At 31.8% G+C, this 26468-nt stretch overlaps 1 protein-coding gene across 1 annotated transcript in view; it reads left to right on the top strand.

Moving 5' to 3' along the window:
- The window catches only part of LOC145292232 (uncharacterized), a 351246-nt gene that overhangs the window by 119580 nt on the left and 205198 nt on the right, over positions 1 to 26468 (top strand). Inside the window, exons 46-55 of the mRNA XM_080138555.1 lie at positions 3235 to 3370; positions 4093 to 4110; positions 9373 to 9405; positions 9532 to 9806; positions 11751 to 11886; positions 12631 to 12648; positions 18119 to 18139; positions 18389 to 18421; positions 19573 to 19847; positions 25096 to 25231. Coding sequence (XP_079994681.1) covers positions 3235 to 3370; positions 4093 to 4110; positions 9373 to 9405; positions 9532 to 9806; positions 11751 to 11886; positions 12631 to 12648; positions 18119 to 18139; positions 18389 to 18421; positions 19573 to 19847; positions 25096 to 25231 — 1081 coding nt within the window. The remainder of the gene's footprint in view (positions 1 to 3234; positions 3371 to 4092; positions 4111 to 9372; positions 9406 to 9531; positions 9807 to 11750; positions 11887 to 12630; positions 12649 to 18118; positions 18140 to 18388; positions 18422 to 19572; positions 19848 to 25095; positions 25232 to 26468) is intronic.

Raw genomic sequence — 26468 nt, 5'->3', positions numbered from 1 at the left:
GTTCATAAATAACTTCGTTGATAAAATTGTCTCTGAGATGGATATATTTACTGATGCCACTACGCTCTATAACAGGCACGAGGGGGAAAAAAATGAACACATATCTAAGGAAATGGCAGAAACACTAGAGGACGACCTCCAATTTGTTATGGAATGGGGACAAAAATGGATGGTCACATTCAATGCTGCCAAGACTAAGCTTGTTTCCTTCAATAATTACAAGAAACCTAATAACCACTAATAGCAATGGCTAAAGATACATTACCTGAAAGTACTTCTTTCAAACCTCTCGGCTTAACATTCACAGGGAACATGAGTTGGAACAGATACATTGAGAGCATTGCTAGGACCGCTGCGAGGAAGGTGGGCTCTCTCTACTATGCTAGAAAGTTACTTATGCCTAAAAGTATCCTGTACCTCTACAAGACCACCATTCACCCATGTATGGAGTATTGTTGTCACATTTAGGCTGCTACTAGTCTCTCACTCCTGGACAAGGTTCAAAAGAGAGTCGCCAACCTGATAGGTTCTGAACTGTTATCCAAGCTTCAACCTCTGTCCCATCGACACAATGTTGCATCCTTCTGCTTGTTTTACAAGTATTTTAATGGTGGATGCTCTGACGAACTACAAGTACTTGTACCCTTTGGCGTAAAGACCCTCAACAAACCTGACAAGCAGCAAAATCTCACCCCTACACAGTAAAGATCCCGAGATGTAAGAAGGCTTTCTACTCTAATAGCTTCTTCCCCAAAACTGCTAGACTTTGGAACTGCCTTCCGAGTTCCTGCTTTTCCAACTGTACTGATATTCAGAAGTTCAAATGTAATGTGAATCTTGCGGCTCAACTTCCTACATAGTATCCTTGTGACTTATGGCCCCGATAGCAGCACCTCCCCCCCCCCCCTACATCAAAGTGGCACTGTGCCTTGTTTAGGGTGAAAATGGAATGAAAAAAAAATAATAGGTGTTATTGCAAAAGCGGTGAAAAAACTAATTGAAGAAAGAAACTGTGGGGTATTTACCCTTGTTTGTAGGAAACTGAGGCTGGCTGTATATGTATTTCTACATCCACAAAAGTCGGTTTGTGCCAAATATTGTAATTAATGTTTTAAATTTATATTAAATATATGAAACTAATGTCATTGTATAGTTTAGTGATAATGTAAACTTAATCTGTTATTTTGTTGATCAAGGAATCTGAAAAAGAATTCTGTTCTTCCTGTGCAAAACTGGCATTGTTTCGCGATTAAAGTTTATTCTTACTTAACATACAAAACTGACCCTTAAAATCGCCATGGACATGTGCTTACATTAGGGATGGCTTCACTTGTGGCAAGTACATCTCCAAAGAAAACCCTAAATTTCCCTAGATGTGCTTCTGAGCAGCACTTACAGCACTACCTGCATATTTGTTGAATATCTTCCTCATAAGATGGAGTCACTATTTTTGAGAGTATCGCTGAGAAAAGTGACTATCAGCCATCTGCTAATATTTACGTCTGTAGAGATTTCAATGTTCTCAACATTGAATGGTTAGTCCACTCAAACAAGAAAGATGATGAAGGAACGTATTGTCATGATTTCTCTCTGGCTTATGGTCTAATCCAAATTATTAACAGATTCATTCACATTCCCGACGCTGATGAACAATTTGCAAATCTTCAGATCTTTTTCTGACAACTTGCAGTGAACTCTGCTCATCCTCCATTCTATCTCTGCTGGGATCTTTCAATCACTCAATTATCTCATTATCTCGATTAAGATTAAAACAAAGTGTAAGAAAACCTTAGATATCTCTCTCCACTGCATAGTGTATTGCTATGATGGCCGACAGGAACAGTTTTTGAATGTTCATATCAGAAATACCCCTATGTTCCATGTTCAAAAAGAATGTGTTCTCTATAGCATCCGTCTTAAGAGTAGAGACAGTTACATACTTGCTAAAAAAATTCCAACAAAAACCAAATAGCCAACCATGATACAACTCGATGTGGTACATATAGATTTTCTGAAACTAAAGCCACCAACAATCACTGCAAAAGAGTTATAGAAAACACAAGAGTCAATTCCATCAGACCATCAATTCCAAAGTAGTTGAGCAAAGGGTTAGTTACCATGAGTTTTGACGCATAATAAATAGGGTTCCGAACAAATGTGTATCTTCCATCCCAAGCACTGTCAACAAACCTAAGGTGATAATGTCAGCACTTGACAAAGCTAACCTTTTCACTAAGAACTTTGCATCAAACTCCACTCTGTGTCATCGCCTACTCTCTGAATTTATATCCAGGACTGAAAATACTCTGAGCAACATCCATATATTTATCTGAGATGTTTCCAGACTTATCAAGCACCTTGATTCTAGCAAAGCAACTGGTCTTGACAATATTCCAATCATAGTGATAAAAATCTGCAACTGGAACTAGCTTACATACTTACAAAAATATTTAAACATTGCTTTAAGGAGAGATACTTCCCAACACCTTGGAAACCTCTAACAGTCTGCCTAGTATTTAAAAATATGGAGAATCAGTCTTCTGCATCTCAGTACAAACCAATCAGTCTTCTGTGCATCAAGAGTAAGTTGCTTGAGTTTGTGGTGAATAGAAACATTGTCAATCACTTCAGAAAAAAACAATACAGTTTCTGTTCTGAGAGATCGACAGCTGACATGCTGACAGTAATATTGCACAGTATCAGTGAAGAACAATAGCTCTTGACATATCGATGGTATTTGATAGGGTTTGGCATAAAGATTTTCATCACAAGCTATGGAATAGCTAGAAATGTCCTCGTAACCATTAAATCTTTTCTCTCTGATAGGTTTATTATTAGTCATTGATAGGCACAAATTCGAAGCTCACATTCGATGCTGATGTGTCTCAGGGATACATCCTGAGCCCAACTCTCTTCTTGGTCCTCATCACTGATTTTCTAAATTATATTCTATAATCATTCATCAGTATTTATGCAGACGATACAACCATCTATGACAACACTTCATAGGCTAACAAAGACCAAGATCTCCAACCTTGAATGCATGGTACAAAATCATCTTTGAAATGTAATGGATGAGGATCTTTTTGCCTCCCTACTTCTCTCTTTGGGTCTCGTCATATACAACTTTTGTATTTATTGCTTATTTCGTTTTCCTTTAGTCAAGTGCCTGATTTACTGAAACATTCTATAATATATATAATTTTTGTATCATATCTTTCTCTCTAAAATCAGAACAATGGACCAGATGATATTGTCCGGATTCCATTTGGTACAACTGCTGATACAATCAAAATCCACTTTACTGCAGTGAAGCCTGATTGCCTCATGCGGATAACTGTATCCATCATTGGTTGCTTCCAATCAGCTTGTAAGTTTTCACTATTTGTCTTTACTTTACAGGAATTGTTTCCAAGATTGGATTAGAATTGCACTTGTCTATAAAAATACAAATCCATTTGATGCTAGTTCGTATGGAACTTTTTGAATCCCTCTAATTGTTATATGCAATGTAGATATTGCCTATATAATGTCCATACAGGTTCTACATTCAGTCTACCTATCATTTTAATGTAAAATCATATCTTTCAGTCACTGGTACTGATATATAATTATATAGTTAATCATCATTTGTCATTAGATTGGTCCTTAAAAATACAAATCCACTTGATACTAATTTGTATTTAAGGTATTAAAACTGCTTTTTTTTTCAATAGAAGGGAGTGAGTGCACTCATACCTTTTCTAAATGATTTTACACTGTAAACAAATGCAGTAGATTTTACTCCATGTTATCTGATTTTATATTATGTGTAAATTAAACCACTCCTGTCCCTACTTCTCCTTTAAATTTAAAGTAGCACACATTATAAAAATCAATGGTGCAATTCAGTTCAATACAGTTGCAATTATACATGATAAAAACATGATAAAAAAGGCAATGTAAACCAGCAATTTTTTCTCATAAATTGTTAGCTTTGTAGAATTTAATTCTTTTTAATTTGAAAGTGTACAAAACAGGTTTAAAATCGAAAATATTTTGTATATATTTCTTGCAATACATTTTATTGTTATTTTTTATTCATTTTTCTAGCTACAACACCAAAAGCAAGTAAGTACATTATTGAATTTCTTTGCTTTTTGCATAGTTAAATGGTAAAGTAATTTTCAATATTTTTCTTGATTGTAGTTTAACAAACATTAGCCTATTTAATTATATTTATGTACCTTCTCTGCAGGACGTTAGACACAAAGTCAGGTGGACTTCTGAAAAGCCAATGCAGTAGTATATATAATCCATGCTATATATACGTTTTTCAGTATTTATTGTCTGCTTAAAATAAAGTTTCTTTTTGACACCTCTACATTAACTTTATATTTTGTTAGTTATTGCTGACTTCAACATCAGATTCCTTAATATCAAGGAGAGAGAGCAGAGAAATTTATTGTCTCAGTTCAAATATGTGACTGAGGAAAGTTGTCTCCTCATGACTCTAATTATTTTCCATCTATCATTTTATTGTGCATTTCTGAACACTGCACACCCATGTATTTCTTTCAGTTTTCATCTAATCTTGTGTCATTTTTATTTCATATATTGTTACATGCATTTTAAATTGCATAGGGTTGTAAAACTAAGTTCCCACCATTTTTTTTAAATTTGAATTTAAAATATTTAATAAATAACAACTAATTAATCAATAATGCAATCTCATTTGCTGTTTACAACTTCTCAATGTTTAATAAGATTTTTAATACTCAGTCGGTAGAAATCAAAATTTAAAAAAAATGTTGAATAATAATAATAATAATAATAATAATAATAATAATAATCCATGATGCCCCTGAACAATATACTGAGAAAGTGCCAAGCTGGGTACAAATTCTCTAACACAGAGGTAAAAATTGACCACCTAATGTACATGGACAATCTGAAACTTTTCACAAGAACCGAAAATGAACTAGAGACACTAATAAACACTACCAGGATATTCAGCAAGGATATCCAAATGGAGTTTGGTATAGAAAAGTGCACACTACTAGTTATAAGAAAGGGAAAACTGGAGATGACAGAAGGCATGAAATTATATAGCAGAAACCTAATGAAAGGTATAAATACATGGGTAGTATCACTAGTGAAATAGTCTGGACCAAAGAATTGAGACAGCTCAATTAGAAGACCAGGAAACTCATGACCATGCACAACGCACTAGATCCAAAGGACGATGTTGACCGACTCTATGTGATAAGGAAAGACGGCAGGAGGGGACTGGTTTGTATAGAAGACTGTGTAACTGACACCAAAAAAGAACTAGAAAAATACATAATGTAAAACACTGAAAGGATAATCATGGTAGCGAGAGACACAGAAAAAAATCAACAAAACAGAAAACAGAGAGACAAAGAATAAGACAAATAAAAGAAAAATGAGAAGAGAAACAACTACATGGAAGATTCATAAGAATGACAAAAGATAAGAATAATGAAAACACTTGGACATGGATGTGAAAAGGACACGTAAACTGAGAAACTGAATCTCTAATAACTGCAGCACAAGATGACTCGATAAGAACTAACCACATCAAAGCAAAGATCGACAAAATGCAAGAAAACAGCAAATGCAGATTCTGTGGACAAAGAGACGAAACAATAAATCATATAGTAAGTGAATGTAGCAAACTAGCCCAAAAGGAATACAAGAACAGGCATGACCAAGTGGGAAGGGCAGTACATTGGGAATTGTGCTAATAGCTGTATCTCAAACGCACAGACAAATGTTACAAGCATAAGCCAGCAACAGTACTTGAAAACGAGAATCATAAAATCCTATGCGACATGGTCATACAAACAGATAAACCCATCCAAGTAAGAAGACCGGATGTCATAATAATTAACAAGAAAGAAAATCCTGCCAAATCGTAGATTTTGCTGTTCCAACTGACCACAGGATAAATATCCAAGAAAAGGAGAAACAAAGCAAATACACAGAGCTAGCCAGAGAGCTGAAAGGGATATGGATGATGAAAAAAGTCAAGATAGTTCCTATAATAGTAGGAGCACTAGGAACAATTCCGAAAAATTTTGAAAAAAGAATGGGTGCAATTGGAATCAGAGGATTGACTGAAAAGATACAATGAATTACAATAATGAAAACATTAAGGAAAACCCTTGGATGTGGACGAGCCAGACGAGCTGCTGCAGAGACAAAACATGAAGTGTTACATGGAACCAAGAACAATGAAGCTGCATATCTATAAGCTCCTCCCCATTCCCTTCCATTACACATCACCGCCCCCCCCAAAAAAAAAATGATGCCAAAAAGCTGAGAAGGGTTGTGGAGGATGGAAAGACTAAAGGGAGAGAGCTCTGACCAGACCTCCACTGGACAAGTGCTAAAACCAGGACCAATGGCCACTGTTAGTGAGAAATCAATGGTAAGCAGCTGTTGTGATAATGCCAATTCATTTGCAAATGTTATCAAAAGAGATAGAGAGTACTGGTAATCTTGGGAGACTTGTTGTCACTCAGCGTCCAGGGAACACCACAGGTTGTTCTCAAGGAGAGATCCTTTATGATCTGTATGAAAGCTCCCTGTGAGCCAATAATAATAATAATAATAATAAAATCCAAACAAATGAAGTCTCTAACATGTTCATGTTCATTGATGAATAATAAAAACGAACAGTTTTAGACACCTCCTTCTTTATCATTTTGATAATAATGACAAACAGAAATTAGTTTAAATAAACTTGAAAAAAATGATATTGGTAATTCAGTATGCCTGGTTAGCATCAGAGTAAGAAAAAATAGTTGTATTGTGAATTTAGCTTTTAATAGGTACGGGCAATTCTAATGGCTGCTTAGGTATGGGACCTGGTTTTGAACGCCCGTTAATCATAATATTGTTTAAATTTTCGGTTACTTTTTGATTATGTTTAAAAGATTACAGCTTAAAGTTAATTTTTCAAAGAAAAAATAGCGTGTGAAATAAAAAAAATACATGGAATAATTTTATCTCAAACCTTAAAAACCATATATTTCACGTAAAAATTCATTATGACAAATAAAAAAAATAAAAAAATAAAAAAATTGACAAATATCATGTTTACATTTTTCTGGCAATTGAAATATAAGTTTTCTGGAATTATTTCCAAGTGAATTATTAAGTTAAAGTCTTAAAATAATAAATTAATACAATAAATGTACTTAACTTTTGCTAAAAAGGGTAACAATTATCCAAAAATATGATCATGGTAGCAATAAGATTAGTTTCGTGTCAAAAGAAAGTCATGGCGGCAAAATTCAAAGAAGTATGGAAGCACATTAATGACATAATTTCATTATTATTTAACAATGTTCCGGCTTATCGAATTTTATTTATTTATTTATTTATTTTTTTTTTGCAATTAAAAATTCATCAAAATTCAGGAAATCAACCAATTTTTATGAAAATTTCAGTATTTATTAATTAATGATCATAGAATACAATGAACCCATTATGGTGTCCCAGAATTGTGACTGACTCTATTTTGGAGTCGAAAAGTTATGCAACTCCAAAACAGTTCTAATTCTGCAGGCTTTCCGATAGCTTTATTTATATAATTAAAAAAAAACACTTAAAAATAAGTTAGAACACACAAAAAAACTGATCTAGTTATATAGAAAGATAGCTTGCCTTTGGTAATATTTATTTTTGTTTTTTGTTATTGTTGGTTTTTTTTTTCTCGTTTTTGCTGTGTCGGCTACTCTAAATGCGTTTATAAATTATTTTTTAATAATGATTACAAATGTGTTGGAAGGTCAATTTAATTGACTCAATTAAATTCAGTGAATTTAATTCACTAAGTTACAATGACAATTTATTCATTATAGAAGTTCAAATAATTATTAATAGAATTTAAACTTTCATAAACTTTAAACGGCATAAATGTTAATTAAATTCATTAATTATACTGACAATTTATTCATTGCAAAAAAAAAGTTAACACTATTATTTATTAATATCTATAGAGAATTCAAAATGGAAAGGAAACAATTTATAATTATTGAAAAAATTAACACTTAAAAAAAAAATACAAACTTACGTTTTAATTAATCGAAATGTTTACGTGAAATTTAAAGTCGACTTTACACAATTTGAAACGTATCTGAAAATGACATCGGGTAGTTGGAGGGAAAAGGTAGGGGGCAGAGGTGGAGGAGGCAAAACGGACAGGTTTCCTTTTCTTTTCAAGAATGGGCATCCGTAGTTACCGACATGGAACGTTTGTATAAATTTTTTCATTTTTTAATTTAATTATTTTTGTATATTCCTGTTTTTAAATTAAATTTTTTTTAATTATTATTCAATATTATATAAAAAAAAATATGTTATGCCGAAAGTTTCACAGTCTTGTGGGCAAGGAAATTATTAAAAGCTTGCATATAAAAATTATGCGAAATCTGCAATTTAAAAAAAAAGTAGAAATATTTTTTGCAATTATAATTTTTTGTGTGTGAAAATATTAAATAAGCAATGCTTAATTCAATGGTAATATCGGTAGTTCTAGAAAATCATTTTTCTTCGAGTTATATCGAATTCATTAGTACGGACTTTAGGGCTTTTTTCATAATGTTCCTGTAAAAATTATTTTACTTTATTTCTATTGTTACAAATTACGATGCTTTATTTATATAAAAAAAAGCAAAAATAAATTCTTGCGTTTTTTATTTACTACTGAAAACCATAACTTTAGTAAAGGTATTTTTTTGTTTAAACAAAATAATACATTTCCACTAAGATTTAAATAAAAATAATTGCTTCATTATATTCCGCGATTATTATTTGATAAATACTGAAAATTTTATTAAAATTGGTTGATGTCCTTATTTTTGGTGAATTTTTAAGTAAAGGGAGGGGTCAAAATGTTTAGAGAGAGAGAGAGGGGGGGGGGGGCAAAGTAATCATGAAACGTACAAGACCAGTTGCATAAAAACTTTATGTTGCAGGAAGATGTAGTGATGCTGACAATTAGTAACACTGAACCTATATTGTCATTCGCTAATGAATAGTGTGAAAAGCTTGTCTACCTACTAATGAATGACAAAAACAAAGTAAAAAAAATCAAAACAATAGATTACAAAATAAAAAAGAACTTAATAGCCAACCTAATTCATATAGTTACATTATAAAAACTGTAAATGAACTATATAGATTAACGGTATTATGGTTAGGAAATTCCCAGACAATTAATCTGATTTTAATGTTTCATTTGATTTTTAATAGAAAAATGTGATAGCTAATAACAAGTGTGAACAAGTCTTAAAGATGTATATTAAAATAATTTGTTGGCAATACAAGATTATTTTATTACATAAATTTTATACATTTCAGCAACAACAACACCCAAGCCTTCAACAGAAACAGGTAAGTCTATAATTGTTTGCAAGCATTTTATCTTTTTTTATTTAATTTTGTGTTGTTTTGTTTAAAACTATCCATTGAATTAAAATATCAAAATGTTATTTTGTAAATTTCATTTTCTTGTTTCAGCTTCTTTGTGTGTAAAACAAGATGGCCTGGCCGATTCTTCCTTGGTGAGAAACTGGGATATTGATGTATCCAGTAATGAAGAACATAAAGCTGCTATCCGACCAGGTGGAAAAGGATGGACACCTGAATCTGGAGATAAGAAAAAGACAGTCAGCATCTTTGTTGGTGATGCTCTCATTTATGGAGCCACTGTACAATTACCAAAGGCAAGAGATGTTGGAAAATATGATGTTTATCTTCTTGGAAGTGATACAGGAAAAATGATGCGATTTAAGGTAAGAATCAAATACCAACTATTTATTATGTTTGATTCAAGAATGACAGATTGGCATATCATCATCAGAATCAGGTGAATAGAATGAAACTTGCTACGAGAACAGAAGCAGAAACTCAGTATAAAGGGAGTGTACAACAGAAGTTTGTTTGAGATAAACAGCTTACCTCATTAGCTTGTATACAATCATGTCATAGGCTATTTTCACTAATGGAATATGGTCTCTAGATAATGTTGAGTCATCAGAAGAGAATATGCACCATTTCAGGGCCTTTCTTATCAATGACTTTTTTCACTTATCAGCCCCACATCACTGATGTAAGGCCACATTATCTGAACTGCATTGACTCTATAAACTTTTTATAAAATCAAAACAAATAAAATAGTTAACAGTTGAACATGCTGTCTTATCAACATTTTTATTTATTCTTGTCACTCACATAACTATACAGTGGACACTTTTTTGATTGCTATTATATCACCACGTGATATTTCTTTTTTTCCAAAGCCATATAGCTGTGACACTTTTTGGCTTTTAATTCTAAGCCGGCCTAGGAGCTGATACAGAGATCCTGCAATGAAACTCCTTGCTCCAATTTCAACAACTCAAAGGATTATACTACAACCTTCATGAGTTAGTTATATTTAGTTATCTAACTTGTATTGTTATATTGTAGCTTTACTACCCAGCTTTCGTAAAGTATAAAGTATAATTTAACCAAGATGATTCATGTGCTACTTTTCACTTATAATGTTGGGACAATTAATGCATTAACCAAGAAGAGTTACAATCACAACCCAATTACTATTTGATCCAAGAATATTTTGGCTAGATACTAATAATTGGCCAACTGTATATTCAGATCCGATCCCCAATTTTCCCCACTCTCTATCTGTGCTTAAATATAAATGCAAATTCCATGAACAAGGCTTCTTTCCAAGAACTGCAAGCTGTTGAACTCTGTTCCACTGGTCTACTTTAAGCTGACTACAATATAGTCATCTTCAAGTCCAATGTAAATAAGTTCTTGTTGAGTTGTCCCCTTAAATAATCAAATTCTATCCAATTTCCACCACTAATAATCACGATGCTCTTGTCTCAGTGACTACAATACACTCATTAACCTTTATTCTCGAGTGGTCTTTAGGCCTTGATAAGTGGTGACTCCTTTGTAACAAAATTTTCCCTCTCTCTCTTTAGGTTAACTGCTTCATGCTTTATATGACTGATGCCATCAGTTCATCCAGTTGTTATGCCTTCTACGTATATCAGTCATTAGCGTGGACTACTCAGCGGAAAAACACATTTTTATGAGAGCGCAACAAAGGTAGACATCTTGGAATTTTTTGAACACGCCACAAGGAGATATCTCAGTTTAAAGCGCCGACACTCCCTTCCTATCTTTAATACTAGCTTTTCTTTCTAAAAATCGAAACATGACTACCTTTTGCTCGGTATCATAACAAATTGTTTTTTCGCTGTAAAAAAAATACTTGATCAAATTAAGTGAAATTTTTTTTTCGGGAAACTTCATTCTATAACGAATACGTATAATATAACCTTTTCTTAATATTTTCATTTTTTAATGTCGTGATTAAACTGTACAAGTACCTAACAATTTTTCATTCATTATTTCTATTTTAATAATAAACTTAAACTATGAATGAAGTATGAAAAATAAATTTTGTTGTATTTTCTGTTCCGTTGATTTTTGTTTTTTTATAAATCAAAAACAGTGTGTGTTACGGTACTCATTACACATAAAATCATTTTTTGAATGTCATTCACAATAAATATTTTTACCAAAAAATGTATTCCAGCAAGTATATAATATAATAAATGATAATTATTGGTAATTGTATTTGAATACTACTTTTCTTTCTTTTCCCTGTACTTTAAACATCTTATATAATTTATGTATCATCTCTTTTACTCTAAAATCAGAACAATGGACCAGATGATATTGTCCGGATTCCATTTGGTACAACTGCTGATACAATCAAAATCCACTTTACTGCAGTGAAGCCTGATTGCCTCATGCGGATAACTGTTTCCATCATTGGTTGCTTCCAATCAGCTTGTAAGTTTCCGTTGTTTTGTTTTGTTTTCATTTTTTTTTTACTTATTTTCAGGAATCGTTTCCAAAATAATATTGGAATGGTTCGCTTACTTGGATTACACAATTCTACATCTATTGATATTCTAAATTGCTTCATCATTTGATTTTAGCAAATATTATTTTTGTCATATACAGATTTTTGATAAGCATTCATATTTTAATTTTTAAAATTGAATATTTGTCATTTTTATGGCATATCAATACTTTTTAGTTTAAGGTGGAAACAAAGTACATACTGAAATTTCATCCATTAAACAATAGTGTTTGCTTTTCTCAGAGCAGTAAATGCCTTTCTGAATGCAATAAATTTCAACTCAGACTCTCTTATTTGATAAACTGTCTAGGTCTAACCATGCCCTAGTCCTCCTTTAAATTTGGAGGAGCAGAAGTTATGAAATTATTAATGCAATTTAGTCCAATACACTTGCAATAAAACCAATCTAAACTAATCCATTAATTCTATCATATGAAGCGTTAACTTCTCAATGCCATTTTGTAGTGTTTAATTCTTTTGAAATCAATCGCTTTTTCTTTTCATTATTTCATGCTTTATATTAGCATCAGTATAAATTGAATGTGATGTTAAAATATAAGTTAATATTTCATGTATTTTGTTAATTTTATTGTATAAAAATAATTTAAGAACCAAAAATATATTTTACATATTCCTTACAACACATTTATTGTTTGCTATTATTTTTCTAGCTACAACACCAAAAGCAAGTAAGTATATGATTGAATTTTTATTTTTTACAGTAAAACTGTAAAGTAATATAATATATTTTTAAAATAGTTTTCTTAATTGCAGTTCAATTAATATTGCCTGCTTTTATCAATGATGAAGAAATAATAAAGAGTTTTGTAAAACAAACTCTTTCTAATTAAACGTGTTTATATGGATGGTGTTTTCCAATAGTTGTCTTCCATGACTTAAAATAAACGGTTGTTTTTGACATCTGTGTAAAGGTTACATATCTAAGTCTACTTCAACTTCAGATTCTTTTAATATTAATAGCAGGAAGAGAGAACAGAGGAATTTATTATTACGTTCAGCATGTGCAGAAATATGAAAAATCCTCAAGAATTAAGAAAACTAATATTCTGTTTGGAAAATGTTAAGTGAAACAGATATACATATTTTATACTGATAGTTAACTGCTTCTATCTTCTTATATATCAAATTATCTCGTTGAATTTTCCGAATCAGAGCTAAATAGTAATGCATCAACCAAATAATTCAGTGTCTCCGAACTAACTAATAAAACAACTAATAAAACAAAATTCGACATAAATTCAAATACATTCAACTTCAAGGGTGATACACTGATTCCAATGCTTCTCTAACAATTTGATGCCTTTGTCTTTGGCCTCAAAATACACTTCAGTTTCTAATATCACTTCTTCATTTAAACTAGATCTCTTTCCCAAGAGCAATCTTTTAGTTTGCAAGCAACCATTAGTTGCTGAGGGGTTAGATTTGGAGATTAAGGTGCATGTAAAGCTATTCAAAATGCCATTCCTGTAGTTTTGTATCATTTCAAACGACCTGTGACATTGTGCTGTTGAAAGAGCACTTTTTTGTTCTTCGTCTATGACTGCTTTTGGGCGATTTCTTCCTCCAGATGCATCAATAATGCTATATAATATTCGCTACTGATGGTTTTTCCTTTTTTCAAAGTAATTTATGAAAAAAATATTCTTTATTCTCAAAACAAAGAAGACTAAAACTTTCTGATGTTTACATCTTTGGTTGCTTTGAACGGCTTTCACCTGCTGCTGTACACTCAGCTGATTACTGATGATTTGACTCTGGAGTAAAGTGTGGATCCATGTTTCATCCATTGGCAGATATTAACACAAAACTCCTTTTTGTTGCATTGCAAACGGTTGTAAACAACACTTTGAATGTTCAATGCATTTTTGTTTTTGGTCGTCTTGAGCAAATGTGGCACTCGCTTTGAACTTAGTTTTCTCAATTACAAATATTAATGCAGAATGATGAATATTTTCTGATATTTTCAACTCCTCACTTTACCTTGCAACTTTAATTTACAATCGACCAGAAAAGTTTGTGGACTTTTATAATTTCCGGTACAAGATGGGAATTATTGAGTGGTGGGTTGAATAAAAAGGCATCTGCAAAATCGATTTTTGATCTTGATTAGCCATTCATGTTTGACAATTATCACTTTGTGTTATTTGTCTAAAAATGTACTTCATTTCGCTTCCTTTAAAAACTGAATTATTTTAGTCCATAAGACTTATAACGATGACATTATTCATTAATGTCCTAAAAAGAAAAATTAGCTAACGTCATTAGTAAAGAACGCATATAATCTGGCAACATGATAAAAAAGCTTTAATTTTTTAGCAATTCTTGGATTAAGAAATTAATACTTTTATACTTTCAATACATTAATTATGTTAAATTGATTTCACACGCAAACACACATATATTATATGCACAATAGAGTGTGTAAATATCTCCTCTGGACCATCTGTAAAAAGTTGAATATCCAGTGTAGCAGCAAGTTCTGTTGGAAATAAGTCATACACCATCCACTATGACTATACAATTCTTACAACTACATACCTAGAAAACAGCTGTTAAACCTGATATCATGATATAAGACAAAAGTCAATGCTTCTAATGATGTGGACTTAAAGCTGGGAGTAAAAAGATAATAAAATACTAAAATCTAATGTACGAAATGAAAAGAAACTGGAATCTTAGGAAGATTTCACTCATTCCAATAATTATAGGAGCAACTGGTCTCATGAAGAGAAATTTAAAAGACTACCTGGTTAATATATCCAATTAACCAAATGTAAAATTGATACAAATAATTGCACTTAAAGGGGCAGATAGAATCTTAAAAAGGTCTCTCAATTAGAGTGTCTGATACAACGGGTGAATGTCTGGTATGCAGTAGGATGTCTCATTTCTAGTAAAAAAAAATAGATAAGAAATTGAAAAGATATATATTATTAGCACAGATAATAACCTTAAATAAGCAGAACTGATATTATAAAATCATAAAGAGAAAAATAAGACATTAAAGCATTCGAATCTGGTCCTCTTAACTGCTTTACTAACAAGTGTAGTGGTCAGTGAAGCCTGAATTTGTACAAAAACTCATCTATAACTTTGTTTCACCAGACGTCAGAGTTGATGTTATGTCACCAAACCTGGTTGTTGTCTTGTCTCGAAGCACCGAAACATTGTTTAGTAGAATGTCATCTCTCTACTGATGAAGATTAGTGGTGTTGAATTGTCTTTGTTGGTCGGTACCAAATTCTCTCTATGCTGTGATTACGATCAAATATCCAGAAACCAATTTGGTCATTAGGGTTGGCCTCTATCTAGAGAAGGGGAACACACCTTATATGGGTATAAAATCAGCTACATTTCTAGTAGAAAAAGAAATATATAAGTAATTTTGGAGAAATAATTCAGCTAAACATGAATACATCAGTATCTCAGATCAGTGTGTCTTCTTTTATAAGTCACCACTCAAGGCTCAATCCACTCAAGGATAAGGGTTAATGGGTATCGTAATAGAAATTTGGTAAGTTAATTTATTTTAGAGGACAGCTCTTCAAGAACCTGTTTACATTGAACTTAAAAACGACCATGTTATAGTCAGTTGGGAAGCAGATTTGTGATATTGCATTCTACAAATGATCAGTTTTAGGAAAAACTCTGCTCATGGAATTTTCTGCCTTAGTTTTAGGCACAGGTAGAAATTAAATGAAATTACTGATAGTTGTTGTAGATAGTCGAGTGTTTGCTGCGAATGACTTACAGTGGGAAACAGTGAATCTCAGCCAAGAACTTTCTATGAAAATAATGATAGAGAAGAGAAAGAGATGTAAAATGTTTCTTCTATGAGAAAGAGGCAGAAAAGAGGTGAAAGGGACATCTTCCACCAAATTCTAAAGTTAGTTTTGTATCCTGTCGAGGCAGAAAAGGGTGCTCTGAGCAGCTCCTCCCCAGATGTGATGACAGTACTCCATTTTGGTTCTTATACAAGTAGAGGATTGCAATTAAATTGAGGCCAAGTGGAGATTAAAGCGTTGATGATGGAAAGAGAGAAGGTTGATTTTAGATGCATTAAAATTAACTAGACACCTTTTCTCCAATTGCACCACGTTCTCAAAATCAGAAGAGAGAAAATCAGAAAGATCTTGGTCATTGCCAGCCTTTGAAGTGTTGTCATAGATGGTAGTGTCATCTGAGTAAATGTCTACGAATGATCTAAAAATATGATTTCAGAGATCATTGATGATGATCAGGAAGAGAGTTGGGCCCTGGATGGAACTGAGGGATGTCAGTATTGATACTATGAGCTTCTGATTTCTGCCCATTGATGACTACTCTTATAATGAATGAATTTAATAATTGAGAGGAGTTATTCAGCAATTCTGTAGTTGGATATTTTTTTTAGTGTATCTGTATGCCATATCCTATCAAAAATCTTTCATATGTCAAGAGCAATTGTTTTTAAAACCAATCCCCCATCAAGAGATTCATATTGAAATATTACAGTTAGCACACTAATTATAGATCTAGCAGGATGGAAACCATATTGCATGTCACTGAGTAGGTTATTTTTGTTGAGATGGTTGACAACTTCTCTATCACAGATTCCAGCAACTTACTCATGACACACAGGAGACTGATTCATTTGTACTGAGAAGCAGATGATTGATCTCCAGAACTTTTAAATACAGGGCAGACTGATGAAGATTTCTAAGGTATTGGGAGGCATTTCTTCTTAAGGCAACCTTTAAACAGCTTTGTAAGTATCGCAGCTAGTTCCATTTGAAACTTTTTCAGCATTATGATTGGAATGCTACCAGGACCAGTTGCTTTACTGGAATCAAGGTTTTTAATAAGTTTGGCAACATCATGCACAAATATGTGTATGTTGTATAGTATTTTCAGTCACTTGAGGAAATATGGGAAGTAATAGGGGAAGCGAGAGTTGTGGAGCTGCCAAAAACGCATCCACAATTCGTTTTCTATTCTCCATTTATATAACAAAAAACAAGTATTGTACATAATATAATTCATTTTTTTATCTAGGGACAAAAAATGATAAGTTCCTCTCCCACTCAGAATCTACTAAGGAGAATTAGGATTGGTGGGTAATGGAATTATATTTGGGCAAATGCTTTGTGTTAACCTCTGTATTTTTTTTTTTTTTTTTTTACTCTAATCAAAACTTCAGACAAGTTGTTATGCATAATAAAGGTTAGAGACTGTATCTTAAATTTCTGTCACTTTCCACACTGGAGTGAATTCCCTGGACAGGCATAAAAGAGTTACAAAATGCAACTGATTATAGTGAGACGATAATCTAGCAAGAAATTGATGCACTAACTGACTTTCCTAACTTGACTTTCCTCTATTCCTCACTCTGCACTCATATATATGCCCTTGCTTATCTGTCATTCAACCATTCCTCATTCACTCAGTTGGCCTTGTCTCTTTTGTGACATATTTTTTAGCCATTTGGTTTCTTCCAATTTTTTAAACTACATAAACCAAGAATTTTCTAAATTATTTTTATTCACCTCAGTAATCTTTTTCCTTACAGTTTCTCATGTTTTAGCGCTATTTCCTGGCCCTCAACCTCAGTTTTCTCTAGAATAAGTACGAGCTGCTTTGATTTATGTATCTTTGTTCCTTTCTTTTCTGTGATTTTAACGAAAAATGCAATTAATAATTATCTGTGGTTTAAGAAGCATCTTTTACTCGTTTTAATTCTTTTAATCCTTCAACACTTGTTTGGGGCTCTATCTTCCACAATACTATGCTATTAGTCACTTGATGCAAATTCGAGGAAATTATGGTTTACAATACTAATAAAAACATAAAAATAAATTAATCACCAAGTGGAAATATGTACAAATTCAACATTCACTGACTGCTAGACTTGTTAGTAAAACAGTTAAGAGATACCTATCTCTTGTGGCCCTGGTTTCAGAAATGTGGATTCAACACTTGTATAAATTTCGCTTTCCTCTTTGAGATTTTTTTATGTTTATTCCGAGCCCTGTTGGCTAAATTAATTGTTTCAAGTAAAATCAAAAGAGTCACCTAAAAAGCAATGTAATATATAATATATTGCCTTACATGATATGTTTACTCTATATCTATATATATATATATTTCTAATTTTTATAGCAACTACACCAGCTCCAACAAGTAAGTATGAGATTTCATTTATTTTGTTTAAAAATCAAAAGACTTTTCATATAATTTTATATGGCATCTTTACATCTAAATACACGTGTACTAAGAATTTCTTCATTAAATTTTTTATTAAATTATTCAATTTACACATTTTATTTAAAATATTAAAATAGATACAGATTGAAATGAATTGAAAAATATTAATTTCTATGCAATATTTATAAGATTAAAATATTTACTTCTTTTATCCATCTTTTTCAGCTGTTACAACACCAAATCCTTCAACTGAAACAGGTTAGTCAGCATTAATTATTTCATATTTATATCCATAATATTTTGTAAAAATTAAATCTTATTTCATCTCTAGTCAATTGGCGACATTGTGAGTTAAGTATAATTGAAAAATGAGTCAACATTTTACTCGTATAATCGAGAATTAAAGAACATGAAACCATAAATGAAAACATGTGAATCAAGATCTGGAAGAAATTCTGCTTGTTCTTTGAATTTAATTTGAATTGTAACAGTCAATTTGTTAATGTAAAGAAAATAAAAGGGAAAACAAAACACATCAAATGAATGCGTTGTAAGTTCAAATTAAATGAAGTCTATTATTTGTGTGAATTTAGATACAAGAGTAACAGTCGATTTGTTATCATCGAATATCACATAAAATAAAACCACCACTGAACATGTTCAACATCTTATTTGGAAAATTAAATTCTCTATGATTTATTTATAACAAGTTATGGATGCCTTCAAAGTCTTATATCAGCCCACTTAAAAAGATTGCAACTTTAAAACAGCAAATAGGTTTAACAAATATTGGTTAATTTCATTCCTAGTTAATTATTTTAAATTTACAAAATACCAATAAAAATAATTTAAGGTTAAAACATGATTTAAATACATTCTTTGTTGATGTATTTTGTTTAATCTAATTTTCGAGAAATAAAAGGAGAGAAAATGTATGAATTTCGTTTTTATATTCTAATATATTTCAGTTATTTTCTGGACTTAACTGAAAATTGTCTCTAGTGATCCCGAATCAAATCGAAAGTGGTGTCTCTACATGTGTAAACGTTATTGAAAGTCACTTCAATGTTTTAACTGTTAGCAAGTATCGCTATATACACTAACAAGTATCGATTTTTATATGCATAAAAGAAGTTATATTCACATCACTAAATAATTGAATTCAACATAGTTTAAGTGAAAATCTGTATCTGCTTATTCACCTAATAACATCACACCAAACTGCAGCTAACTTGAAATATAAATATTGCTTGTGAACAAGATGGGAATAGTTTGTTTTTTTTTCTATATGACCTTAATTACAAAAATATTGTAGAAAATTCTGGAGCAACGAAAAATATGTTTTGCCTTTGGTGTACAGGCACACTATATAGTCACAAATAATTAAAGTGCATATTGTTTTGTTTCAGCTTCTTTGTGTGTAAAACAAGATGGCTTAGCTGATTCTTCCTTGGTGAGAAACTGGGATATTGATGTGTCCAGTAATGAAGAACATAAAGCTGCTATCCGACCAGGTGGAAAAGGATGGACACCTGAATCTGGAGATAAGAAAAAGACAGTCAGCATCTTTGTTGGTGATGCTCTCATTTATGGAGCCACTGTACGATTACCAAAAGCAAGAGATGTTGGAAAATATGATGTTTATCTTCTTGGAAGTGATACAGGAAAGATGATGCGATTTAAGGTAAGAATCAAACACTAACTCCCAGGACAGGAAAAAATGATATATTGAACTATATATATATATATATATATATATATATATATATATATATATATATATATATATATATATATATATATATATTAAATCCCTAATACAAATCTAGCAAATAGAAATAAGAAAGTTAATAATCAAGAGAAAAGTTATAACATAGGAAATGATAATTACTGCTGATTAGGATATTCGAACCCAATCACAAAGCCACCATTGACTATGTATGCTAATATGTTTACCTCAACTCATCAGCAATTAAGTGAAGGAGATTCAGTACCTATAAATGCCATATTGACGGAAATCTATGACCAGAAGTCAAAATATTGCATTAATATTTTCAAATATTTTTTATATCTAAAATATTTCATGATTCTGCAATCCTCAGTGTAAGAGTGATAATTACTGCTGGTCAAGAGATTCAAACCAAGTCACAAAGTCTCCCTTACACACACAGACACATACACAAAACACATATAAGGGTGACTTTGTGACTGGGTTCGAATCTCATGACAAGCAGTAATTATCATTTTCTATACTGATGATTGCTGAAGCATCTGTATATATGAAAATAATTGTTAATATTTATTTGAAAAATAGGTTATATATATATATATATATATATATATATATATATATATATATAAAGCTGATCGTCTGTGTGTGTGTCTGGTCACGAATAGTCTCCTATATAGTTGACTATTATAGAAAACTGATCACATATAATGACAGATGTATCGTGACACAGGAATGGGTATGTTTGATCTGGCAGAACGGTGATTCATTAAAATTGTGGGGTCTGCGTACGTGCCTGGTCCACAAAGTATGGAAATAAAACATTTAAAAATTAAAAAGAAACATTTACAAGTATTTTTGATATAGATGTACATAATAATACTTTGATAAGTATGTTTTAACTTAAATAGGGATGGTATAATAAAATTCTGGGGTCTGCGTTCGCACCTGGCCTCCATAGAATGGAAATAGGCACAAACTTTAATAAAGACTTTTTATATCTATCTGCATAAGTATACTTTGATAAGTATGTTTCAGTTTGAAGAAATATGGTATAATAAAATTATGGGGTGTTCGTTCATGCCTAACCTCCATAGAATGGAAATATGTCACAAAGTTTAACAAGGTTTTTTAATATAGATCCACAGAATATTGTGATAAGTGTTTAAGTGTGAACAGGTATGGTATAATAAATTATGGGGTTTATCTGTTTTATTTTTACTTTCATCATATTTTGCTTTGGTTTTGATATCCCCAAATTCGAAGCTATCTCTTTACAACCTTTCCTTTTCATAACCTATCATACTTTCATAAATCAGAGTCTATTTTCTGTAGGCTGTTTTTGAACCCAGTCAACGACGGGTATTTTTGCTAGTATATATATATATATATATATATATATATATATATATATATATATATATATATATATATATATTATTGTTTGTTTATTTTTGTTTGCAAAACTTTTTGAATGAATTCAATTATTTATATGAAAGTGCATTTTTACCTAAATGCAAGTTGGGAGCAATTTTCCCTTTGATCAATTTGGTATTCCAAACGGGGAGCGACATATGTATTGTTTTTAAAATTATCCACTGATTCGTGTTTTGTCATCTCCAACTCATCAGATTGGCTGAATCTAGCAAATCAGGACCCGATGGTAAGAAGCCTAAACCTCTATCACTGAGCTATCTTGCATGACTACTGGATGTATTGCAGTTTATGTAGATGTTGTTTATTGGTCCATTGACTTAGTCGGATTTGTACCTTAGAATTCACCCTCGTCCGTCATCCGTTTATCTGTTTGTCCGTTCGTTCCAAAAATTCTCAATGACTACTCATTACATTTTTTCTTAAATTTTGCATGAAATTACAACTAGGCAAGGGAGGAAATGTAGCATTCTCAGATTTTTGATAAAAATTTTGGTTGCGTCCCCAGTGGTCAAAGTGGTCAAAAATAGCACATTTTCGGGACATAAAATATTTTCCGACCATTATATTTTGCTGAAAATTACCCAAAAGCAAAATCACATTTGGAAACATAATATTTGATCCTGGGAAAATTCTAGTTGCAATCCCAGGGAGTCAAAACTGTTAAAATGGCCAAAGATAACTTTTCAGGACATAGAATCTTTTCCAACCATTAGCTTTTGCTGAAAATAACCCAAAAACAAGACTACATGATATACAGCTAAAAACATAATATTTGACCCTGGAAAAATTCTGGTTGCTTCGCCAGGAGGTCAAAAGGGGGTCAAAATGGCTAAAAATAGCACTTTTCAGTACATAGAATAGTTTTTGCTGAAAATTACTCAAAAGCAAGACCACATGTATTTACATCTGGAAACATAATATTTTATCCTGGGAAAGTTTTGGTTTCATCCTCGGTCAAAAGGACTAAAAATGGTGATTTTTAGTCCAAAATTGCCCAAAATAGAATCTTTTCCAATCATTAGATTTTGCTGAAAATTAAACAAAAGCAAGACCATATATATATATATATATATATACATCTGGAAACTTAATATTTGACGATGGGAAAATTTTCGTTGCGTCTCCAGGGAGGCAAAGCTGTCAAAAGAAAGGCGGTAAATAAATTGGATTTTTTAAAAATCAAAATGAAAAATTCTGGTTTATTTGTCTTTTAGGTTATTTCCCTTTGATTTTTATTTGTTTTTTTTTTAAATATTGTTCCTATTTACTTGCTTCCCCACGAGGGCAAAGTTAGACACAAGCTTGGTTATTAATGTGGGGAAAATTTAGCTCTCCAAAAAGGGTCTCTCTGGATAGGAACAAAAATAAAAATTGTCTCAGTTTAGAAGAATTTTTCACACTAATTACCTACGCTACAGTTTTAACATAAATTTAATTACATAGGGAAACAATTATTTGTTATATAATTGTGTTTTCACCAATTTTGAATTCTACATAATATTTTATTTAATTTTCTTTTTCGGATTGATTCTCAAGATTGCTCACATGTTAACTTTTTTGGCGGGGTGGGGTGGGGGTGGGGAATTTGTACATTAGCTCCACCTCCACAATTTTCTTTAGAATGACGAGCTATAAAGGTTTTTGACTATGCTGATTAAGAAAATCTTATTCAAAGTTTGCGAAGGCAAGTACTTATAGAGACATAAAGACCTGTATTATGCACTGTAATTCACTGTATGCACACGCGATAAGCAAATCTACTTCTCTCCTACCAACACTGCCATCCCCCAATTTTTCTTTTTAAAATTTGCAGGTGAGTATGCTGACAACAATTATCAAGGATAAATTTGAGGAATTATTCCCCCCCCCTCCCCCAAAAAAGGTTGTTTACTTCAAAAGCCGTTCTTTACATGGGGATGTTGGATGGGGGGGGGGGAGTCTATTCCAAACGCAGTTCTTAATATGACAATACTCAAAGAAGTGAAGCAAAAACAGTTGGAATTGTTTTGTTTTACTTGTTAAGAAGAAACGACATAAAACTGGAATTTAATTTAATACTATTGATGGAAGAGTTGAAAAGAAGAGGAAAACTTGAACAACAAACGGAAACAGCCAGGATTGGTACCACTGATTTCGATCACTCTAAACAGTCCAAATATAATGAAAATGTTGAGGGTATCTATTCTGAATGCCGTTCTTAAGATAGGGAGGTTGGTGGTGTCTATTCCGAAAGCCATTCTTTGCATGGGAATTTTGGGATGTCTATTCCAAACGCCGTTCTTAACATGATAATACTCAAAGAAGTGAAGTGAAAAAATCGTAATTGTTTTGTTTTACACGTTAGAAACAGACGATATAAAAATGGAATTTAATTTAATACTATTGGTGGAAGAGTTGAAAAGAAGAGGAAAACTTGAACAACAAATGGAAACAGCTTGGATTGCTACCACTGATTTCGATCACTTTAAATAGTCCATATATAATGAGAATCCCTAACTTCTAATACTTCTGTTTTTACTTTCCATTAATATTCTAATGGACCATTTTTCATAATTTTATTAATTCATACTGATTTACGCTTTCCTTTAATTGCTTTTTTTTAATTCAAACATTGCCTGAATGTTTTCCCCCAAAACCAGCACTAATCACCAGTGAAAGCCATGTTATTTTATTTCAGCCATGCCCGCCAGTGTCCACAATTGTTCAGGGACAGCAGTAGCCACCAACAACCGTAGTTTACTTTTTGTGAGGGCAGGCTTCCACCGGGCAATACCGGTTAATGGGTCCTGCTAGTGTGTATGATATATATATAGTAATTTATAAAATATATATGGTGATTAAGCTACACTGAACATTCCGCGTTTCATCCACTCTAGGATTCTTCAGGCTTAGAGTGGATAAAATGCAGAATATTCAGTGTAGCTTAATCGCCATATATATTTTATAAATTACTAATTAGCTCTACCTACGTATTGAGCACTTTTGAAGTAAATACTTGAAGTTTATGCATAAATTTATACTTTTGTATATTAATTTTATGTGAGTAAATGAAGTAGTTATATATATATATATATATATATATATATATATATATATATATATATATAATGAAGAGAAATAATAATAATAATAATAATAATAATAATAAATGTACTTCACTTTGAATTCGGAGTCTGTTTTGTAGGAGGTTTTAATCATGCAGAGAAGAGTATATTGATTATCACAGTTGGAAGTGCTCTGATGATTGGAATTTGAATTTCACTGTGAAGAAATTGGCCATATCTAATCTGTCTGAAGAGCTGTAATACAACAAAACAGTTGTCTATGGATGCTCCCCAGCTATTGATAAAAGCAATAATGGCTTCTAAATAGAATAAAGCATTAAATAATAAAATTCTCTAAACAACCAGTTGCATGACTGCATACAAAACATTCAAATAAACACTATAATTTCTCTTATTTCAGAGTCAATTTTGTTGATACACAAGTAAAAAAAAAATGACTTATTGTCATATTTGGAAGTGGTTAAGATTCAATTCTCAGCATGAACCCTATTTGTTATCCACAAAAATATGTTTAACAAAATATGTATTACAGCTAACAAAGTAATTAAATGAATAATATTTGTAAATTATGTCTTAAAGAAAAACTCTCCAACAAGTTATCAAGTTAATTGTATCTGAATGCTACAGTTTCTTTTCTTCTTTTTCTGTAATTTAATAATCATTATATAATTTATGTATCATGTCTTTCTCTCTAAAATCAGAACAATGGACCAGATGATATTGTCCGGATTCCATTTGGTACAACTGCTGATACAATCAAAATCCACTTTACTGCAGTGAAGCCTGATTGCCTCATGCGGATAATTGTTTCCATCATTGGTTGCTTTCAATCAGCTTGTAAGTTTCCACCATGTTTTAAATTTCTTTTACTTATTATCAAGAATCATGTGTTAATTCGTATTGGAATGCTTCTGCAATTTTACTTGGATTGCATTAAAATATTCTTCTGTTGATATACAGCTTTTTCATAAACATGCACATTTTAATTTTTAATGTTGAATATTTCCTTTGTTAAGCTGACTGTATATAAACACTTTTTTGGTAATTTATTGGTAAAACATAATACCTATTGGGAATGATTTGTATTAATTCAGCTGCCATTTTTTTATCCATTGCCTTTCTCAATCATATAAACCCGACTCCTCAGTAGTAAAATGAGGTCAAAAATGGATGGTTACATTGAATGCTATCAAGACAAAGCTTCTTTTCTTTAGCAATTCTAAAAACCTTTTCCAACGACCAATTGACATGGATGATAACACTCTTCTCAAGAATCCAACATTAAAACTCCTTGGCTTAATATTTAGAGATAACATAAATTGAAATAAATGCATAAAAAATACTGCCAAGTCTTCTGCAAAGAAGGCAGACTCCCTCTACTGAGCTAGAAGGCTTCTTACATCTGCAAGTATCCTATATCTTTGTAAAGCCACCATTCAACTATGCACAGTGTATTGTTGGCACATCCGGAGTGTTGCACTAATCACTAATTTCTCTCTCTGACAGAGTACAAAAAAGTGTTTCAGATCTGTGCCACGTCCAAACCCTATTGCTGCATTATTGAATTGTTGTGTTTGTTTTACAAGTATTTCCACATAATGTGCTTAAATGAACTTCCTGCACCTGTAACCTTGCAATCTCAGCGTAAAAGCACTGACCAACATGACTAGCTGTAACCCCCACACACACACACGCACACACCTGGACTGCTTGCTTTTAAAATTCATTCTCTGGTCTGTTTCTCCAACAGTAGCAACATACAGAAATTTAAATGTATTATGAATAAATATTTTGATGCATAACTCCTCACTTAACTTACATCTGGTCTCTAATCACAGTAACTCCTTTACATCTCGATGGCAACATGCCTTGTTTGGGGGTGAATAAAAAAATATATAACATAATATATATAAATAATATATATAAAAAATATATATAACATAAAAAATATATAAGTGAATGCAGTAGATTTGAATAAAGCATATCATATTCCATATTCAGTATAACTCTAAATTAAATGGATCCTCTCCTAGTTTTCAGAAGCAAAGAGTGTTAAAATCATTCATCCAGCATG

This window comes from Euprymna scolopes, chromosome 13 (assembly GCF_053919585.1).
Source record: "Euprymna scolopes isolate OS-2025 chromosome 13, ASM5391958v1, whole genome shotgun sequence".
In the NCBI taxonomy this organism is placed as follows: domain Eukaryota; kingdom Metazoa; phylum Mollusca; class Cephalopoda; order Sepiida; family Sepiolidae; genus Euprymna; species Euprymna scolopes.
Note: the sequence above shows the minus strand (reverse complement) of the source record. Positions and strands in the feature narration are given on the sequence as shown.